The 18,680-nt window shown below is 58.9% G+C and overlaps 5 protein-coding genes across 5 annotated transcripts; 3 read left to right on the forward strand and 2 right to left on the reverse strand.

Annotated features, from left to right (window-relative positions):
* Window positions 1-168: 168 nt before the first annotated feature.
* THITE_2113405 (uncharacterized protein) lies at window positions 169-1,538 on the forward strand. Its single transcript, XM_003652149.1, has 3 exons — window positions 169-479; window positions 584-973; window positions 1,114-1,538. Exons 1-3 carry the CDS (start codon window positions 332-334, stop codon window positions 1,191-1,193), a joined length of 618 nt encoding a protein of 205 aa, XP_003652197.1. The 5' UTR covers window positions 169-331; the 3' UTR covers window positions 1,194-1,538.
* Window position 1,539: 1 nt separating this feature from the next.
* On the forward strand, window positions 1,540-3,405 carry THITE_2113407 (uncharacterized protein). The gene is made up of 2 exons (XM_003652150.1): window positions 1,540-2,069; window positions 2,141-3,405. Exons 1-2 carry the CDS (start codon window positions 1,862-1,864, stop codon window positions 3,247-3,249), a joined length of 1,317 nt encoding a protein of 438 aa, XP_003652198.1. The 5' UTR covers window positions 1,540-1,861; the 3' UTR covers window positions 3,250-3,405.
* Window positions 3,406-3,561: 156 nt separating this feature from the next.
* THITE_2143523 (uncharacterized protein) lies at window positions 3,562-7,074 on the reverse strand (the record flags this gene model as incomplete). The annotated part of the gene is made up of 7 exons (XM_003652151.1): window positions 3,562-5,108; window positions 5,185-5,304; window positions 5,394-5,613; window positions 5,676-6,109; window positions 6,169-6,370; window positions 6,464-6,465; window positions 6,504-7,074. 7 exons carry the CDS (start codon window positions 7,072-7,074, stop codon window positions 3,562-3,564), a joined length of 3,096 nt encoding a protein of 1,031 aa, XP_003652199.1.
* Window positions 7,075-9,248: 2,174 nt separating this feature from the next.
* Window positions 9,249-11,158, forward strand: THITE_35412 (uncharacterized protein; the record flags this gene model as incomplete). Its single annotated transcript, XM_003652152.1, has 2 exons — window positions 9,249-9,471; window positions 9,558-11,158. 2 exons carry the CDS (start codon window positions 9,249-9,251, stop codon window positions 11,156-11,158), a joined length of 1,824 nt encoding a protein of 607 aa, XP_003652200.1.
* Window positions 11,159-12,733: 1,575 nt separating this feature from the next.
* Window positions 12,734-18,665, reverse strand: THITE_2113412 (CHD1-like protein). The gene is made up of 6 exons (XM_003652153.1): window positions 18,503-18,665; window positions 17,640-18,074; window positions 17,552-17,578; window positions 17,399-17,495; window positions 13,271-17,330; window positions 12,734-13,217 (listed from the first exon to the last, which is right to left on the reverse strand). The coding sequence occupies exons 2-6, from the start codon at window positions 18,045-18,047 to the stop codon at window positions 12,782-12,784; spliced, it is 5,028 nt and encodes a 1,675-aa protein (XP_003652201.1). The 5' UTR covers window positions 18,048-18,074; window positions 18,503-18,665; the 3' UTR covers window positions 12,734-12,781.
* Window positions 18,666-18,680: the final 15 nt, after the last annotated feature.

Genomic DNA, 18,680 nt, shown 5'->3' on the forward strand with positions numbered 1-18,680 from the left:
GGGGGATGACTGTTGATTCCTTGACCAATGTGAGATAGCTCTCTCTGTACATCTTCAAATTCAAGCCCGACATGATCACCCATTAAATGGTCCTCGTAGGTGAGAAACCAGCACGGTGCTTTCTCGGATTTGCTGAGCTGGGTAAGAGTCGATTTCCCCAATCACATTCAGCATGCAATGCTGTGGATTACAAATGACGGATGGCAAGAACGTAACTGGCGTAAAGATGATTTCGCTCGCTTGACAACTCCCTCCCCGTTATTCTCTACTCCACCCACAAATTACGCTGCAGTCTAAACACGTCTCTTGCAGCAGCTTGATTACCTGAACAATGGCGGCACCACCGGTAATTGTCTTCCAGGTCCTAGGCCAGCAACTTCCGGGAGAGGTGAGTGATGAGATCAAGAAGCAGGAGGGCTTCCAGCACGCCTTTTTCGGCCGCAAGATGGAGGACCCCGACACGGGCATTCTCTGCACGGGTATGTCTAACCGTTTCGCTTTACTGTGGTATTCTCCGTCTTTTACTTTTCTTTTCTTCAGTTGAAAACAAATTTAAATATATGCTAATTCTCGCCTGAAATAGAGTGGTCAACCCGCGAAGCAGCCCTGGCCTACCGGTCGTCGCAGCTCGCTTCGTCGCTTGCTGCTGCTGCTGATGCTCCCGGTGGTGGCGGCGGTGGTGGTGATAAAGCGGGGACGCTGGTCCTCAGTGCGCCGGGCCCCTGGGCCGCGGTGCTGCGGGCGCCCTGCACCGAGGTGTTTACCGCGTTTGGTGTCGAAGACGGCTTTGGCGCGAATGCGGCTGAGTTTATGCGCAGCCTGGACGGAAACCCGCCCGAGGGGTACAAGGGCGCGGCGTTTGGGGAGAGCCTTGCGGATGCAGATGTGGATGTAGCGGGGGAGAGGACGGCGAGGATGGTGCTTGGTTGGACCAGCAGGGAGGCGCATCTTGAGGCGAAGGCGAAGCCTGGAGGTGAGTTTGTTCGTTCTCACTCTTTTCTTTCCTTTTCTTTTATATTTTTATTTCATTTTTTTGTTGTTCTTTTTTATTTATGTTTAATGGCTCTGTTTTAGCTTCTTGACGACGCTAACGAAGGGGTGGTGCGAGCGCAGCTATCCAGGACAACATCCACCTGGTACGGGCGTTGCGGGAGGCGGTGGATCTGTTCCACGTCCAGTTCAAGGAGCTGTGACCAGCAGGCACATCAATTCTTGGGAGGGAGGAGGCTTCTCGGACTTCCAGGCTGCTTTATGCCAGCCCGACTTCAGGAAACCTATCGAGACGGAGAAACGGCCTCGCCAGATTGCCGACATCTGTTGCCTGATCAGACCATGAGCGGCGCTCCACCAAACATGCCCGGTGAAACGGAAGGCTCCAGTGCGTAATTCAGAGCGGGGGAGGGGCGTTTCTTGTCAGTACACTCATGACATACAGAACGCACGACTTACACAGTAACAACTGGCCTGATATGGTACTGTACAGTACCACGGACAACAACTTTAACCCCCTGTACCCCACACTTTCACCCGCCTCCAGGCTCCTCCACTGCTCCGCCGGGTCATAGTTTTGCCTCCAGCGCCCGGCGGCCGAGTCGCAATTCAAGCTCCGGCTCAGGCCACGGCCACTCGGTGTCCCGCATGTCAAGATCGCGCAGCTCCGAGTGGAGAGTTGCGCGTTGCCGTCATGAACTCTCATTATTTTTTGGCTTTCTCAGCTGTCCGGGCCTCACGACTTACACCCTCCCGCTATCTCTATCCTGTCTTTCATCGCCATCTCACTTGACCGTGTGTCTTGTGTCTCTTGACAGAGTGTGAAAGAGTTGAGCTCCCAGGCTAGATAGAGCCTCGTTACCCAGTCAACATGGCCGCCGACGACCAGCACGGGGACGGTGCCTACCGTCAGTACCTGCCTGACCTCAGCACCCCGCGCTTCACCGAGATGCAGAAGCAGGATGCCCACGAGTACGCGGCGGCGTTCAAGGAGGGCGGCGTCCCGCCGTGGCTGCACGGCCTGTACCTGCACTGGCGCAAGCTGTTCCAGGAGCCCTTCAAGGGCATCACCAACGATGGTCTGTTGTTCCCTTGTCTTGTCCTTCGAACGGCGAAGTAAGACTCCCTTCCCACTAACACGCAACTCCAGGCCGCGTCCGCCACGACCTCTTCCGTCTCCAGGACGAGGGCATGCCCATCTCGGCCATCGTAGCCGCGGCCAAGTCCCTCCTCGACCAGCTGACCCCGGCCCAGCTCGCAGCGGTCTCCTACCACATCGACTCGCCCGAGTGGCGCTCCTGGTCCAACCCGGAGTTCCTCCTCTCCGACAAGGGCATCCGCCTCGACGAGGTGACCGCGTCCACGCGCGACGCCGTGCTCGCGGTGCTCGAGGCGACCCTCTCCCCCGAGGGCTACCGCAAAGCCATCTCGGCCATGCGCATCAACGGCTTCCTGGGCGAGCTGGTCGGCGCGCCGCGCGTGTGCAACGAGTTCTCGTACAACTTCGTCCTCTTCGGCGCCCCGTCCGAGACCGCCCCCTGGGGCTTCTCCTTCTACGGCCACCACCTGTGCCTCAACGTCTTCCTGTACCGCACGCAGGCCGTCATCTCGCCCTGGTTCACCGGCGCCGAGCCCAACGTGATCGACGCCGGGCCGCACCGCGGCACCCGCATCCTGCACGAGGAGGAGCGGCTGGGCCTGCGGCTGATGCAGAGCCTGGCGCCGGACGCGCAGCGGCGCGCGCGCGTCTACGAGCGCCTGCGCGACCCGGCCATGCCGCGCGGGCGGTGGAACCACGACGACCAGCGGCACCTGTGCGGCGCCTACCGCGACAACCGGGTCGTGCCGTACGAGGGCGTGGTGGTCGGGTCCGGCGACATGGACGAGGCGCAGCGCGCGCTGGTGCGCGCCATCCTCGAGCAGTTCCTGCTGTACCTGCCGCGGCCGGCGCGCGAGCTGCGCCTGCGCGAGGCCGAGCGCTGGTTCCACGAGACCTACTTCTGCTGGATCGGCGGCTTCGCCGACCACGACCCCTTCTACTACCGCATCCAGAGCCCCGTCATCATCGTCGAGTTCGACCACCACTCGGGCGTCTTCCTGACCAACCGCGAGCCCGCCAGGTTCCACATCCACACCCTGCTGCGGACCCCCAACGGCGGCGACTACGGCATGGCCCTGCGGCCGCTGATTCCCGGCGTCGTCGAGCAGGAGTATGTCTGGGAGGGGGACAAGGAGGGCGAGCAGGAGCAAGAGAAATAGTGGTAGTGTCAGCACATCAGTGATATATATGTATGTGTGATTATTAGCCCGTAAGTTGGCTTGGAGCAATGAAAGGGGACAAACACAGAAATTGTTACGAGGTCTTCTTGATGCCACGGCGAATTCTTCATCCTGCTAGACATCCAGACTTGTCCGACATTCTAACGCTTCTCGCTATCCGTCCTCAATCCGTGCGGCGAGATAATCCCACAACTTTGACGAACATGGCTGGTACAACACGGTACATACATGCCGCATGGGCATACATACAGCTAGCTGCTTGAAGATTTCACCCGGCGGACCTGCCTCCTACTACGACCCCCTGGGAACGACCACCCAGCTGCCTCCGCACGCGCACCTGCGCTGCTGCGCCAGCACGAAGTTGAACCCGGGCCGGTTCGACCAGATGTCCTCCATGACGGCCGCGCAGCGCACGCAGCGCCGCCACAGCCGGCCGCCGCCCCCGTTCTCGTCGTCGCCGCCGCCGCCGCCGCCGTTCGCATTGCCATTGCCGCTCCCGTTGACGAAGCCGGCGTTGTTGTTGTTGCTGCTGCTGTTGTGACCATTCACCTCCTCGCCGCCGGCGTTCCGCTTCGCCGGCAGCATGTTCTGCCCGTCCTGGCCCGCGCCGCCGCCGTCGTCGACCACCTGGCCGTTCGCCCCCCGCGCGCTGCCGGCGACCACCAGCTCGACGCGCTTGAACACGTCGATGTACTTCCCCGCGGCCTTCCTCGCGCTCAGCGCCCTGGCGTTGTCCTCGACCTCGAGCACGTCGTAGTTGGCAAAGAACAGCTTGGCCGGGTCCGTGTGGCGGCGGAACTCGGGCAGGGTGGTGGTGAAGAAGCGGAGCAGCATGTCGCGGAAGGCCGGCGGCGGGTTCTCGCCCAGGAGCATGTCGAGCTCGCACTGCGTCTGCGCCTTCTTGATGAACGCGTCATGGTACTGCTGCTGCTGCTCCTCCGTCAGGTTGCCCTGCGGCGGCTTGACCGCCGCCGCGAGCCCCGAGAGCGTCTTCTGGTAGGCCGACTGGATGTCCTTGCCCAGGCCGCTCAGCAGCCTGTCGAACTCCTGCATCTTGACGACGCTCGACGAGACGACGCGCCGTACCTTCAGGTAGGCCTGAATCAGCGCCGGGTGCGGGCGGGCCGGAGTGGCGGTCGCGGAGGGGTCCTGCAGCTGAGGGTTGGTCTCGTAGAACTGTGCGGTGCGAGAGCTGATGCTCTCGAGGTGGACGAGACGGCGGCAGGCAGCCGACAGGAAGCCTCGCGTGGAGGAGCACAGCAGCAGATGCAGCGAGACGTCCTTCTTGGAGCGGAGGTACCGGGCCAGTTCGAGGAAGCGCTTCGGGTCTGTCAGCATGGCCATGACCTCCGAGTCGTTCAGCAGCGCGAACAAGCAGTCCACGAGCCACGAGAGCAAGTCGACGCCCCATTTCACCCACCCCGCCAGCGCCTCTACCACCTCCGGGTCGTCGAGCGGATTCAGCTTCTCCTTGATGCTGACTGGCGTGTTGCTGGCGACGGTGATGAGGACCACCATGTTCCTCAGGTTCAGAGCGAGCATGGCGAACCTGGCACTGAAAGGCCGGGGCTTGAAATCTCCCTGGAAGCCGAGGTGGCTCAGCATGCTGAAGCACGCTTGCAGGTACGCGTTTCTGACGAGCTGGTCGTGGTGGGCGTCCTCCGAATAGTCGACGACCACCTTGAGTATGCTGACCGTCTCTCGTATCCAAGCATCTGTGAAGTTCGGCATTTGCGCGAAGGGCCGGGCGACCGCCAGAACATCATCGTTGCTGACTTGGTACGCCCCAGTGACGGATGCTGCCACGCTCAAGGCGACCGCCAATGGTCTCAACTGGGCTTGGGATGGAGTCAGTGTCTGTGGCCACACCAGCGCGTTTCGAGACGCGATGTCATCCTGTCAATCATCACTTACTCCGCGGGAGCGGCGAGCTCGGGTCCGCTGTAGGGTAATGCAGTTTGTTCCATTTGACCGTCCAATCCTCGCATAATTGTGCGAAGGAGCAGTTGGTGGGCGAGAAGGCCACCTGCAGACCTGTGAAAGATATGGTATCAGCTAGAGCCTCAGAAGCGGCGCGGCGCCTGAGGGGGTAATGAGGAAGATAATGTGGAATGATAACTCACATGGCGTATCGTTGATGAACTGAAATCCCACTTGGAGGGGGCTGCTGATGGTATCTGTGTTTTGCTCGCGATACAGCTCTTCCATGGTGAAGCGATCCCTGAACTGAACAGTGCCATCGCTAAAAGCAAAGCACAGTATTCGGCCAAACTGTGCTGTGTGAACGGTTACGACGATTTTCGGCAAGATAATTGGGTCGAGCTTGCGGAGGCGCGTCTTGGTCTAGGACTCTCGTTAGCCGCATCGTGTATTCTAGTTCGCCTGAGGTCAGGCGGCGAACGTACGGGCGGAGCAAACCCGGCGCCATCCTTGGAACTGAGCTGTTCGAAGGCGGGATGAAGGGATTGCGGCTGATCACTGAGAACTTCCCAGCGATCAATGATACTCTGACTCTCCTGGTGGTAAGCGGAGCTGTCTTGGGGAACGTATGACCGGACGGTCAGGACAACCGGGGGAGCCAAGGGCTGGGACTGAGCTTCCGAGGCGGATGGAAGGATCTCAATGTGCGAGAGCTGAGTCATGGATGCGTCCAGCGGCGACTCGCTAGGGCCATGCTGCACCCAGGTGGTCACGGCTACATGGCCTTCCCTGAGCGACGGTCGCAGCGGGACGCTCCCGGGGGGCACTTGTTTGTCGACCTGTGGCAAGCCCCACTGAAGGCTGACACGAACAACCCTCAACTGCCGGGAGGCGGTGGCAAGGGCAAGCAAGAGCGTGTCTGGACCTTCTGCGTCAGCTGGGCGGACAAGGGACACAGTGGGCCGCGGCAGTACGCACTCTTATCTGAGCAGAGCGACGCATGCGTGATCAGATCGTCAGACGAGGTCACGCTCTCGAGCTCGATGGCGGTCTCCTCGAGGCGGCCGTTGCTCTGCAGGAAGAACAGCTTGAGGGTGCCATTCGTGGTGACGCACAGGAGAGCGCTTTTGGACGGGCTGGGATGCCAAGGGCCGGAAGCCGGGTAGAATTGGTGCTCATACTTATACTCATCCGACTGCGTCCGAATGCCGGGGCCGTGGATGATGTTGTACTGTGATAGAGACTTGGTTATCAGCGAGGGGAGTCTGGTGACTACTGCGACCACCTCAGATCGGGGGGGCCGGAACGACGACTTGCCTGCTTGGTGTGCTGCAGCACCAGGGGGAGCCAGTAGCAGCCGACAACGGCGTGGAGGTCGTCGACGACATCGGCATCCCACCGGCGGACGATGGGATAGGGTCGGTTGAGCGTAACGGAGAAGCTGAGGATGGTGACACGGCCTAGCGCATCGATAATGGCAAGCTCGGGGAACGCCTGGGGCCCCCAGGCGAGGTGGACGAAGGGGGCACCGGCCGAGGCCAGCGAGAGAGGAGTAGAGTGGTGGTTCGGAGGCGGCGGGGAGGGCGACTGCGAGACGGCAGACCAGGGGCTCGGCTCGCTCAGCTCCCAGTCGCCGTTGTCGGGCCGGCAGCGGATGAAGCGCAGGTCGATGGACATGCCGTCCTTGGCGATGACGGCGATGGTGCCCTGGCGCGACCAGGCGATGGCTTGGGAGCAGCCACGGGTGCGCAGCTCGTCGAGGCGCTGCAGCAGCGGCTTGCTCGGCGGGGGGCGTGCAGGGAGGCCGGCCAGGGCATTGTCCATGACGGGGTCTCCGAACAAGTCGACGTCGTCCAGGGCCATGGCGCCCTCGATGCCCTCCATCCCCCCGATGCCGTCCATGCTCTCCAGGCCTTCCATGCCGGCCATCCCCTGGATCCCTTGAGTCCCTTGGATGCCTGGCATGCCCTGCATCCCCTGGATGGCCATGTCGACGTTCATAGCGTCTTCCTCCATGAGGAGAGCCAGCTCGTGGCTACTCATGCGAGGCTACGCTACCCTGGGCCGGACGGAACAGCAGTGCCTGCCGACCGGTTTCCAGGTCGCGCAGCGCCAGTTGCCCGCAAGACGGGCCCAGGCGGATCGATGCGCCGGCTCGATGGCACGACGCTGTATGTAGCCAACAGCAGATGCTGGGTTGGCCAGGAGAACGAGAGTGCGGAGACCGGGAGATGACCAGGAGATGACCGGAAGATGAATGCTGGAAGCTGGTATGCCCTTTTGAATCGCTATCTATGTATGTACCACCCGGACAGCGCAGCGGACAGCCAAGGGTGGCCAAGGCAAAAAGTGAGAAAAGAGAAGAAAGAGGATTGAGACGTGATGCTTGTGATTGCGCCAAGAATGGTCACCTTTGAATGTGAGATGGTGTTCGCGCACTCGAAGTTCGATTCGGAATCGGAACGTGCATGCAATAGGTAGTGTCAGGGGGCTAGCTAAGGTTAGAATCAGATAAAGATGAGCTTTCAAATCTCTAGTAGGTATTCGACAAGTAGGTACGTTAAATCACCAGGCACCAGAGGACACCTCCGCCGGTGTCCATGGCCCGAGTTGGAGTTTAACGCTCAGCACTCATACAGAGTGCGTGGACGGGTTACTGGTGTAGGTTGGATAGTCGGCAGTTCGACAGCAATTAAGGTTAACGTTGGTTAACAACTCAACGAGGCGCCGTCGAAATCGTGACAGCTGCTGTGCTGGCTGCCACTGGCTGCCAGTGGTTGCCAAGGCTGAAAATGAGTGGCGCTGTTCCTGGACAAGGAACTGCTCAACCCTTGTCTTCTGTGGCCGTTTCCGAGCAACGTCCATGTGGGTCCATGTGGGTCGTGCGTCATTGTGTTTGGGCAAGTCCAAGAACCTGGGCCCGATCACATCACCGTAACGACACAACAATCAATGCACATGCCCACGGTGATCGTTGTCAATGTTGGTGTTAACCTCCTTGCCTCATCAGAGACAAGTCAATTCGGCTCTCCAGCCATCTTCCCTCCCTCCCCCCTCTTTGAATTGATCCCATGTGACAATGGCACTCTGATATAAGATGATTTGATCTGAACAGGTTTTGAGGTCGAGTTGCATTAGTGTAACCAGTACCTAACGTTGGTTAGAGCAACCCAGCTGACAGCGGGGATGCGCGTTAACTATCGCAGAATGGAAAGAAATCCATGAAATTTCCTTCACACACTAAAGAGCACATTCGAGATTAACACATCCCATTCCTGAGTAGGCCTAGGCATTGTGCTTGAAAAACTCTACATAAGGTGCTGGGACAGTCTTGAGGCTGTGATAATCTGAGTTAACGCCTCTGGTGGCCCGGTGCCCGTGAATTTCTGACTTAAAATTCTGACTTAGAGTGCACATGCTCGATATCGCCAAATTGCATCCCGCCCATCCCAGAGGTTGCAGTTCCCGCCCCCCCCCCCCCCCCCCCAATTCCAGCACGGCCGTTGCCGCTAGTAAACTCGCCGGTCCACTCAGTGCCAGCGCCTCAACAAAGAACGCCAACTCCTTTTGCAACAATACCCCAGCCGTAACTTGCTACCTTATTTTCTCTACGAACATCCTCCAACCACCATTTTCACGCCCTATTCACGCGACCTACTCGCTCACACTGTTCCACACGCACGTACACACACAGATGCAGGCATAGCGCACGCCTAAAAGGAGAGAAACGAAGAAGAGGCGATCCAATTATCCTCCGGTTAACATACAAAAAAAGTAAAAAGAGCAGGACAACACAAGCAAGAGACCGACCATCGGTTGCCGGTCATGATATAACCCGCGACACGAGACCTTCTTCGCAGCGACGGGCTTCTTCTCTGGTCTTGCTTCAAGCCCCGTCCGATCTACCAAAACGCGCAATCATGGCCTCGTCTCCGCCCTCCTCACCGCTCTCGGTCCTGTCCCAGTCGCCCTCCCCACCCAGTCCGCAGCTCGATGTATCGCAGCGCTATCCCTCGCCCAGCACTTCGGGGAGCGCATCGCCTCTGAAGCCCTCGGATATGCTCCAGTCGACCGGCGAGATCTGCGTACGGACTGATGGGCCCCCTCCCTCGAAACGCCGGCGCGTCGCACCCCCTTCGACGCGTCGCCCCACAGCCTACATCGACCTCGAGAACCGCGGCGAAGAGGAAGACGAGAACCTTGAGAGACTTCTGTCGGCCCTGAGGAAGAAGAAGAAGATCGTAGTCATAGCGGGCGCTGGCATCTCCGTGTCTGCCGGAAGTGCGTCCTTCCCACACCCTGTCCGAAGCAGCACCGGGACTGCCCCGCGAATGGACTTGGTTGTGTTCCGCTAACACTTCTTTTAGTTCCCGATTTCCGTTCCTCAACAGGCCTGTTCGCGACCCTCCGAGGACAGCACAAGCTCAAGGCCTCGGGCAAGCATCTGTTCGACGCCTCCGTGTACAAGCATGATTCGTCCACCGAGTCTTTCCATACCATGGTCCGCGAACTGGCTCAGATGACGGCCCGGGCTAAGCCGACCCCGTTCCACCACATGCTTGCGTCCATCGCCGCCGAGGGCAGGCTTATGCGCATGTACAGCCAAAACATCGATACGCTCGATACCCAGATGCCGCCGCTTGCCACCAACGTCCCCTTGAACGGCAAGGGCCCCTGGCCAACAACGATCCTGCTCCACGGCGGCCTTGAAAAAATGGTGTGTACGAAGTGCGGCCACCTGGAGCCATTCAACGCATCCCTCTTCGAGGGCCCCGAACCACCGCTGTGCGAGAAATGCAAGGAGCAGGATGAGGTGCGCACGGCCTTTGCCGGGAAGCGCAGCCATGGCATCGGCAGACTACGACCGAGGATCGTCCTCTACAACGAGTATAACCCGGACGAAGAGGCCATTGGCAACGTTTCCAAGGCGGATCTGCGGAGAGTGCCCGACGCCGTCATCGTGGTCGGCACCAGTCTGAAGATTCCTGGAGTCAGGCGGATTGTCAAGGAGATGTGCCAGCTGACCAGGAGCAGGCGTGACGGGATCACTGCCTGGATCAATCTGGACCCTGAACCCCAGGGCGCTGAGTTCAAGGACTGCTGGGATCTGGTTGTGCGGGGAAAGTGCGACGACATTGCCGAGCTGGTCAACCTACCGCGCTGGGATCAGCAAGACATCGGCGACCGCGAGAGCTACATGGTCACCGGCGACGAGCAGAAAGAGAAGCGCTGCGCCGCCGGTCTCGGCCGTGACAGGATAGACGTCCTTCTCGAGCGGAAACGAGCCAGAGGCGCGGAGGACGAGGAGTCCATTCCGTCTTCGCAAGAGGTGCAACCCTCCGGCGGCCGCAAATCCAAGCTCCTCGAGCACGGCGGCATGCCCACGCCGAGCGCGAGCCCTCGCGTACGGAGCCCTCTCCGAACAGTCCAACCCGCGGGCACAGGCAAATCCAAGCAGAGCACCCTCACCTTTGCCTCCTCCTCAAGTGCCGCCGAGATGCCTGCTGCCGGCTCTGCACCGCCGCAAAAGCCTGCGCCCAAGCGGAAACCCCGCGCGCCCAAGAAAGAACCGATCAAGCCCAAAAACAGGATCGACCGGACCTTCCGAACCACGAAATCATCAGCCGCACTACCTCTCAAGGACAAGGACCCCAAACGTCCCCAGAAGCAACACCAACCCGCTTCGAAAGCCGACTCCTCCAACTCATCCTCCTCCTCGGCCCTCAGCCTGCCCTCCCTCCGCCCCAAGAACCGAGTCGGCAAGCCCGCCCCGCTCACCGTGCTCCCGGGCCCGCCCAACATCGCCACCGCCGGCGCTTGGCCGACCAAGACCGGCGGGTCGGCCTCCACCTCCACCTCCAGCCCGCCACCCAAGACGCCGACCGGGCCGCCGGACAGGGCCGGCCAGTCCGCCGGCACCATCTCGCCTGGCTCGAAGCCGAGGAGTATGGGCCATCTTATTGATTGAGTTGCGAGCGAGCTACTTGGGGCGGGGGGTTTGGTTTGACTGAGTGAGCGAATGATGTGGCGCCTGTGTGGTGGTGCGGTGTGGTTCTCTTTTGGACTGGAGGTTTGACTTTCTCGCTGGCTGTACGATAATGGCTGTGGCAGGCGCGTGCTGCGTGCTGGTTCTAGCTTTTGCTTGCTTGCTTGCTTGCTTGCATGAATGGGGGATAGATGGATGGCTGGATGGATGGATGGAGGGACGGACTCGCCCTTGCTACCTGCCTGCTTCCCTATCCCTCGCGCGCTCGCGAGGGGGATATGCTTTTGTTTTACGCACGGGGTGTGCGTACACAGCGCCGTGGTCCTTGTACAAAGATGCGGAAAGGCTGGCTTTTTCCCCCCGCATGGTTCCTCCCGCCTGGTGTAGGCGGTGAGGGGGAAAAGGGGAAGGGGGGTGAGGATCCCCCCCTCTCCTCCAGGTTCGGCATGTCATGTCTTACACCGAAGCACTGCAAGGTGCGAACTATCTACGTTTGGTCCACTGTGGAGATGGAGTTAATTTATCCCCCCGCTGAGGTTGGGGTGATCTGTGTTTGTGGGCGAGGTTATCGGTAGCGTCGGAGGCAAGGGAGTCATTTATATAGTCGTAGACGGGCGACACAATCTGGTGGCGGTTGTTGTGTCATCTCGGTAGTGTCGCGGGCGGGTGGTCACAGGAGGGGCGGTGATACCAGGTGTTGCGGAGGGCCGCGGGAGCGCCGTGCGCTGAGCGCAATAGAGAAAATCGTATACTACCTAATGCAGTACTCGTAGGCTAGATTTCGCATCAATTACCTGAACATTGGAAGAACCCCATCGGGTTCTATGTCTGGCCTTCTTGGCCCATCGAGTCGTAACAGACATCTGCCAGAAAACTTCTCACAGCATTTGAGAAGTCTGCAACGCAACTTGGCAGAGGTATGCCCGTACTGTTTAAGGTACTCTCCTGATACAGAGTGAGGATCCTATTCTACATACATGTTGATCCCAGGTCTCACCCGTCTCTTCCCTCCTACGCAGGAAGCTGAAGCTCAGCTCAAGGAGCAACGGGTTTGGCAAAACACCTTGTTGAAACTGCCATCCCAGGTAACTAACGTACAAGACCAAAGACAGGCCAAGGCCAACCACCGTATTCCGCATAAACCGCACAAACGCCGCCTGCCCACGCCGTTGGCGCGCTCCTGTTAGCGACAGCAAAGGGTGAAGACGGAAATCAAATAGCCACCATGAGCCCCAAAGCAATGCCAAAATGCGGGCCGTTTATTTTTCCCTTCCTTTGCTCCCTGCGACATCGCTGCTCTGGAATAATCCTTGGGTCTGTCCGACTTGAGGCTGAGCAATCGAAACCCCCTCTTGCTCACCCTCGTCCTTCCTCCTCGAATGCCGGACCCCTAGGTATGCAGCTGTATCAAATCGTAAACCGAGAAGCAGAAGAGAAAAGCAAAAGCAAGAACGCCAATCCTCCTTCTCCCAGCCCCAATGATGCGCCAGACCCATGCATGATGCGTTGAGAATGAAAACTCAAAGAGGAACTTCAATTGACTGAGACAATACCATCGCCGTGCTGTCAGAAAAAAGCCATCGAGACAGTGCTTTGCGTCGACCCTTAGTAAGGGCTGTGCCGGTGAGGGGGGCTGCGGCTCTGCCACGACGAGTGTCTAAGGGGAACGCCCCTGTTATCTGGCCTGCGATGGCGGTAGAAGCTCAGTCGGTCGCCGTCCTCATAGTAATTGCGGCGAGTCGGTTCCTCTCTGCGATCGTCCCTCCTCTCGTCGCGCCTGTCTTCGCGTCTCTCCTCCCGCCTCTCCTCACGTCGCTCCTCCCGGCGGTCATCGCGGTACGGGTCGCGTGGCCGACGCTCCTCGCGGTCGCTCGGGATCTCACCGTCCTCCAAGTCCGGGTTTCTCGCCCGTCTCAGCTCGTTGGCCTTCTCTTCCGCTTGGTCCGCCTTGTCCTTCTCCAGGAGGTCGCCAAACATCTTCTGCAACCGCTTGCCAGACACCTTCACATTGCCGAGGGGCCAGATAGACGACAGGAACTCCCTGGGTGGTGGTTAGAAATCAAGGACGACGGCGGATGAATATGGTCAACTCACCAGAATTCGGGTTCCAAGCTGTCCAGGTCAATCGCGTTCTGTTCCCGGAGGCCCCTCAAGAACTTCCCGAATGTGCGAATCTCCTCACCCAGGACCTTAGCCCGTTCCTTCTTTGCGGGAACACGCTCCTTGGAGTACATGATGCGCTCCATGTTCGGCTTGAGAGGCCGGAGCACGGACCAGACGAGGTGCACATTGTCTGAGCTGTCGATTTCGTCGTCCCGCAGCTTCGCCAGTTCATGGAACCGCTCGACTGCCTTTTGCCTCTCCCGCTTGTATTTTTCCATCGTTTCCGGGTCTAACTTCTTCTCTTTATCCTTCTTTTCATGCTTGCCATCTGCCTCGACCCTTCGGTGCTTCGAGAAACGGTCATCGTGGTCGTCGTACTTGCGCTTGTCAGGCCGAGGTGTACCACGGTCGTTTGCGTTGCTGTAAGATCGGTGGTGATCACGCTCACGATCACGATCACGGTGCTGGCTAGGCTTCTTGGACATAGGCGGCGCCGGAGACGCCGAGACAGAACTGCCATCTGCGCGGCGGATGCCGTTCGTCAAGAGCTTCTTGCTGCGGTGGTGGTTCTCCACGGCCTTCTTCGCGTTCACGTCGTCAGAGTATTTGGCCATTAAGACCGACAGGAGATACTCGGCCCGCCGGACAAGGTGGACGGCGCCGGGAGACTGAATTCCTTTGTCGTCCGCTCTCCGGCGCTCTTCCTTTTTGTCGACGCGATGTTCTTCGAGAAAGAACTTGTCATGCATTTGAAGTTCTGGATCATCCCGAATCTGGGTCCAGGCACCAAAGCCGTACTTGTCGATGCCAATCAGCAACATGCCATCCTCGCGGGCACCCCACTCGCAAGAATACTGGGCCGCTTTGGTGGCATCCGGCAGTCTGAATGTCATGGGATCGCCGTGTTCCCGAAGCACGCGGCGCAGAAGCTTCAGTTGCGGGGGTCGCTCGACCACGGTCTCGGCGTTGACCTTGCGGACTTCGCCGAAGTCGACAAGGACGGCCTTTTTGTCCTTTTTGGCCAGTGGTTTCCCTACCCGCTCCTCTTCCTCGCGCAATTTTTCATTGTTGCTGTCCACCGCTTGCCGGCTCGCGGCAATCAGATCCTCAATGATCGACTTCAGGAAGTCTCGGTCTCGGTCGCTCAGGCGCGCATCATGGACAATCTCTTCTTCCCGATCTTCGAAGAAGCCGTAACGGAAGAACGCGCGGATGAGATTGCGCGTTTCCTTTTCGTTGAGCGGGCGGCGGGGGTCTGAGAGCAAAGCCCGTTGCTCCTCGAGCTCCTCCTGTTCCTGCTTTTCACGTTGTCTCTTCTTGGCCAGACGCTCCGCCCGGTCAGTTTCAACGTTCTTTTTGGAGCCCTTCAGCGTGGCCTTGCGAGGAGCATTCTCCTCCATGGCCTTGGCAAGGTACTCTTCGTGCTTTTTCTTCTCCTCTTCTGCCTTGATGGCAGCAAGCTGATCGGCAGGGATGATCTGGTCCCAGTCGAGAGCCAGCTCGTCGACCTTGACGTCGGTAACCTGCATCCAGTTGTCCCAGTCGATGCCGCCGCTGCTGAGGTTAATCTTGTCATCAATATCTGTCTTTGTGACCTCGGCATTTTCGAGAATCGCGTCGATATCGAGCTGCTCGAGCTTTTGCTGGTTGCCAGACTGCTCGAACAGATTCTGTGAACGCATCTTGAGAATCATCGAGATATCCTCCGCCGTCTTGGCCTCGTCGATCTTCAGGCCACGCTCCTTGAACTGCTCACGGAGGGCCTTGCCATCATCCGTGACACCGGCCTGGATCGTGAGATACTCGAGGAAAAGTTTGTTGCGGGCACGCGTGACAACCTCTTCCTCGATGGTCTGTTTCGCCACCAGACGATAGACATTGACGGGCTTCTTCTGGCCAATGCGGTGAGCCCGCGCCATGGCTTGCAAATCTGCCTGAGGATTCCAGTCTGAGTCGTAAATGATGACGGTGTCGGCAGTCATGAGGTTGATGCCCAGCCCACCAGCTCTTGTCGACAACAGGAAGCAGAAGTCGTCGCTGTCTTCCGCGTTGAAGTGATTTATGGCCATGCGGCGAGGACCTGCAGGGATCGTTCCGTCGAGACGCTGGAACTGGTAGCCGCGGACTCGAAGGTAGTCGCCCAAAATGTCGAGCATCTTGACCATCTGGCTGAAAATCAGGACGCGGTGACCATCCTTCTTCAGCTTGGCGAGAAGTTGGTCGAGAAGCATCATCTTGCCGCTGCTGGTGATGAGGCCCTTGATCTGGTCTTCGCGCCGGGTGCTCCCTCCGAGGACCCGCTCTTCGGCACCTTGGAACATGTACGGGTGGTTGCTGACCTTCTTCAACTCCATCATGATGTTGAGCAACGACTGTTTGTGACCGTTGCTCGCGTCGCTGAGGGCAGCGTAGTTCCGAGTCAAAATGTTCTTGTAGTACTCGAGTTGCACATCGGAGAGCTCGACACGGATGATCTTCTCCGTCTTGGGAGGCAGGTCTGACTCAACTGTCTCCTTGGTCCGGCGCAAGATGAAGGGGGCGATGGAGTTGTGCAGCTCTCGAAGCTTCTCCTGCGTCTTCAGCCGCTTAGCCTCATCCTGCTGCTCATCGGTGACCTCCTTGTTATCCGCAGTGGACAGCAGCTCGAGTTCCTCATCGATCAGGACCTTGCCCGGATTGAGGAAATCCAGCAGGGCAGACAGCTCGGCAAGATTGTTTTGGATCGGCGTGCCGGTGATGAGCACTTTGCACGGGACGCCGAAGCTGTTGAGCTTGACGTAGAGCTGGGATTCGCGGTTCTTCAAGCGATGGGCCTCGTCGACGGCGAGGACTTGCCATTTGATGCCCTTGAGATGATCCACATCGGCCAGGATGTAGTCGTAAGACGTAAGCAGGACATTGAACTTGGTCTTCTTGGGATTTCCATCGATGAAGAGCTCGTACTGGCGAATATTGGAGCGGGCCGCCTCGGGTCCAAGGTAGACAACATAGTTGAGGTCCGGAGCCCAGTGATTGAACGTGTCACACCATGCCGGAATGACACTGAGAGGCGCGACAACAAGGAAGGGTCCTTCCTGGCCACGGTCGTTCCGGAGCCAGCTCAGGAAGGAGACGGTCTGGACTGTCTTGCCGAGACCCATCTCGTCGGCCAGGATGACGTTGTTACCGCGGGTCCAATTGAGCGCCAGGAAATTGAGGCCCCTCATTTGGAACTCGCGGAGTTCTCCTCCTTTGATGTAGGGTGGCTGCTTCTCCAGCTTGGTCATCCTGGAACGGGTCTCGAGATTCGTCTGCTTCCGATCTGACTGCCAAGAGCGTGACGAACGATCCAAGAACTGGTCAATCTTATCCTGGGCGTGACTGCGGATCAGCGAAGCATCCTCCCAGGTGCAGTCGTCATACTGAAGCCCTTTCCACTTGACAAAGTACTCCTGGCCTTCTTCACCGTCACGGACAGCAACGATGCGCTCGACCTTGGTGTAATCTTCCAGGGCTTCTTCTTCGCGCTCGCGGTCCAACAACCATTGTTCCCGCTGTTCGGGGCTAATCTCGTCACCGCCGAACTTCAGATCAAGCTCGTACTCGACCGTCTTTTTATAGTAGTTTTCTAACCGACGGAAACCGCGGAATCCGGCAACGGTCTCAGTCGTCTCCCATGTGTTGTGCAGGTGGGACTTGCCCTGCCACTTGATGTAGTATTCGAAATCGTGCCGCGTAACATCGGGCGTGAGCTCGACGCCTTCCTTGGGACGGTGGCGGAGAATCTTTTCGATATATGGCGAATTGTCCTCCACGTCAGCTGCCCAGTAGCTGGGCGTGACATCGTCATCGCCTTCGTCGTCGTCAACTTCGCTTTCCTGGTACGCGCCGACGGAGACTTGAGCGGCCCGGCGGCTAGACCAACGCTTCTCAGCGAGGGCCAAGGCCGGCTGTAGCTCTTGTTGCCGTCGAGCCTTTTTTCGGAAGCTACGGGCTTTCGCACCGCCGTATGTATCCGAATCAGAATCGTCGGCAGAGGTTTGGCGAGGGGCCGGTGTGCCGCGTTTGGAAGCTGTTGATTAAAGCACATGTCAGCGATACAGTGTCGAGGAGATTTGCCCTGTACAAGGTTCGACATACCTGGCAAAGAACGCTCCAGGCGACGGCGTTTTACAGTTTTCCGGGGGGCCGGCGTGGCGTCAGAATCGGAGGGCTCATCCTCGTCTTCCGACTCAACCTGTTCGGGAGATGTTAGCATAGATTCTACGGCAAGAGAGCGTCGACGACGCTCACAATTTTGCGTCGTTGTGTAGGACGCGACTGTAGCATTGTGGTCAGTGGCGAAGGGCAACCAGCGGGCAGGGCGCGGATATATCCTCACGCTACGTCTCAAGCCATACAGCTCAGGGTTTTCCCTGATGTATTCGTCTTCTATAGCTTGCGCAGCCTTGCGTTTGGACACAACCCGGACGGAGGAGGACTCGGGGCGGTCAGAAACATCAATGCTCTGCGCCGCCGGGCTCGGTGCACCGTTAGAGTCTCCATCATCCGCAGCATCATTGTCACTCGAGCCGGACGGCTCCTCGTGCGCCTCCTGGACAACGTCGGGACCCCCATCCGGCGAACCGACAGCATCAGCTGAGTCGGGGGATGCGGGACCAAGGTCCGCCGGGCGGGCGTCAGACAGGTCGGTGTCGCTTTCGTTACCATCGACTATGCGTGTTGTATGCTCGTCGGCGGAATGTGAGGCGTGTCCGTTTATCGGACCGGGATCCGGAGACGTCGACATGGCGATCCCCAGAGCACGAGCTGCCTGCTGCGAGACGACGATGTCAGCAACGGAAAACCCGCAGTTAAGGCATAGCGAGTGAGTTCGCTCGAAAGAGGCCACCCCGGCGACCCAGGATCAGTGATTAACAGCACAAGAGGAACGGCGGGCACGGTTCAATGATGGTTGTCGCATCCACAGCGTGTAAGTGATGAGGACGAGACCACGGGAGATGACAGGAAGCGATTGCGGCCGTGGGCGACGGCAGGCACCGAACGGACGGCCCGTACGGGATCGTAGCCATCGCGGGCATCTATTTCCATCAAAATCCAGCGGCAGGCGGCATCGGGAGGGCAGCAGGAGGGACAACTCGATGGGCGTGTACCAGAACCGATGGCGGATTTAACGCGCGAGATGCGGCGGGTTATACAGCGTGGATGAGGGTGCCCGACCAGGTGAGTGCAGCAGCAACTTACAGGTCATCAACGGCAACAACCTCTAGGCAGCAGACTGAGCTCCGACTTGCTCACAGGGTGGTGTGTTTAAGATTGTGGTGGGGTGTTGTGAAGAGCTCGAGACCCCGGAGTGGTCTAGTGATGGGTGGTGTAGCGGAAATTCGCGAGTGTCAGTGGGTTGGAGAGGACTGGGCTGGAA

This window comes from Thermothielavioides terrestris, chromosome 2 (genome assembly GCF_000226115.1).
Source record: "Thermothielavioides terrestris NRRL 8126 chromosome 2, complete sequence".
Classification (NCBI taxonomy): Eukaryota; Fungi; Ascomycota; class Sordariomycetes; order Sordariales; family Chaetomiaceae; genus Thermothielavioides; species Thermothielavioides terrestris.

Coding starts and splice junctions, on each gene's coding strand:
- THITE_2113412 (XM_003652153.1), bottom strand. CDS start 18,047: ATGTCGACGTCTCCGGATCCCGGTCCGATAAACGGACACGCCTCACAT. Junction 17,579..17,639: donor TGTATGGCTTGAGACGTAGC/GTGAGGATATAT, acceptor ACAATGCTACAG/TCGCGTCCTACACAACGACG. Junction 13,218..13,270: donor AGCTTGGAACCCGAATTCTG/GTGAGTTGACCA, acceptor ACCACCACCCAG/GGAGTTCCTGTCGTCTATCT.
- THITE_2113405 (XM_003652149.1), top strand. CDS start 332: ATGGCGGCACCACCGGTAATTGTCTTCCAGGTCCTAGGCCAGCAACTT. Junction 480..583: donor CACGGGCATTCTCTGCACGG/GTATGTCTAACC, acceptor CGCCTGAAATAG/AGTGGTCAACCCGCGAAGCA. Junction 974..1,113: donor GGCGAAGGCGAAGCCTGGAG/GTGAGTTTGTTC, acceptor GTGCGAGCGCAG/CTATCCAGGACAACATCCAC.
- THITE_2113407 (XM_003652150.1), top strand. CDS start 1,862: ATGGCCGCCGACGACCAGCACGGGGACGGTGCCTACCGTCAGTACCTG. Junction 2,070..2,140: donor CAAGGGCATCACCAACGATG/GTCTGTTGTTCC, acceptor ACGCAACTCCAG/GCCGCGTCCGCCACGACCTC.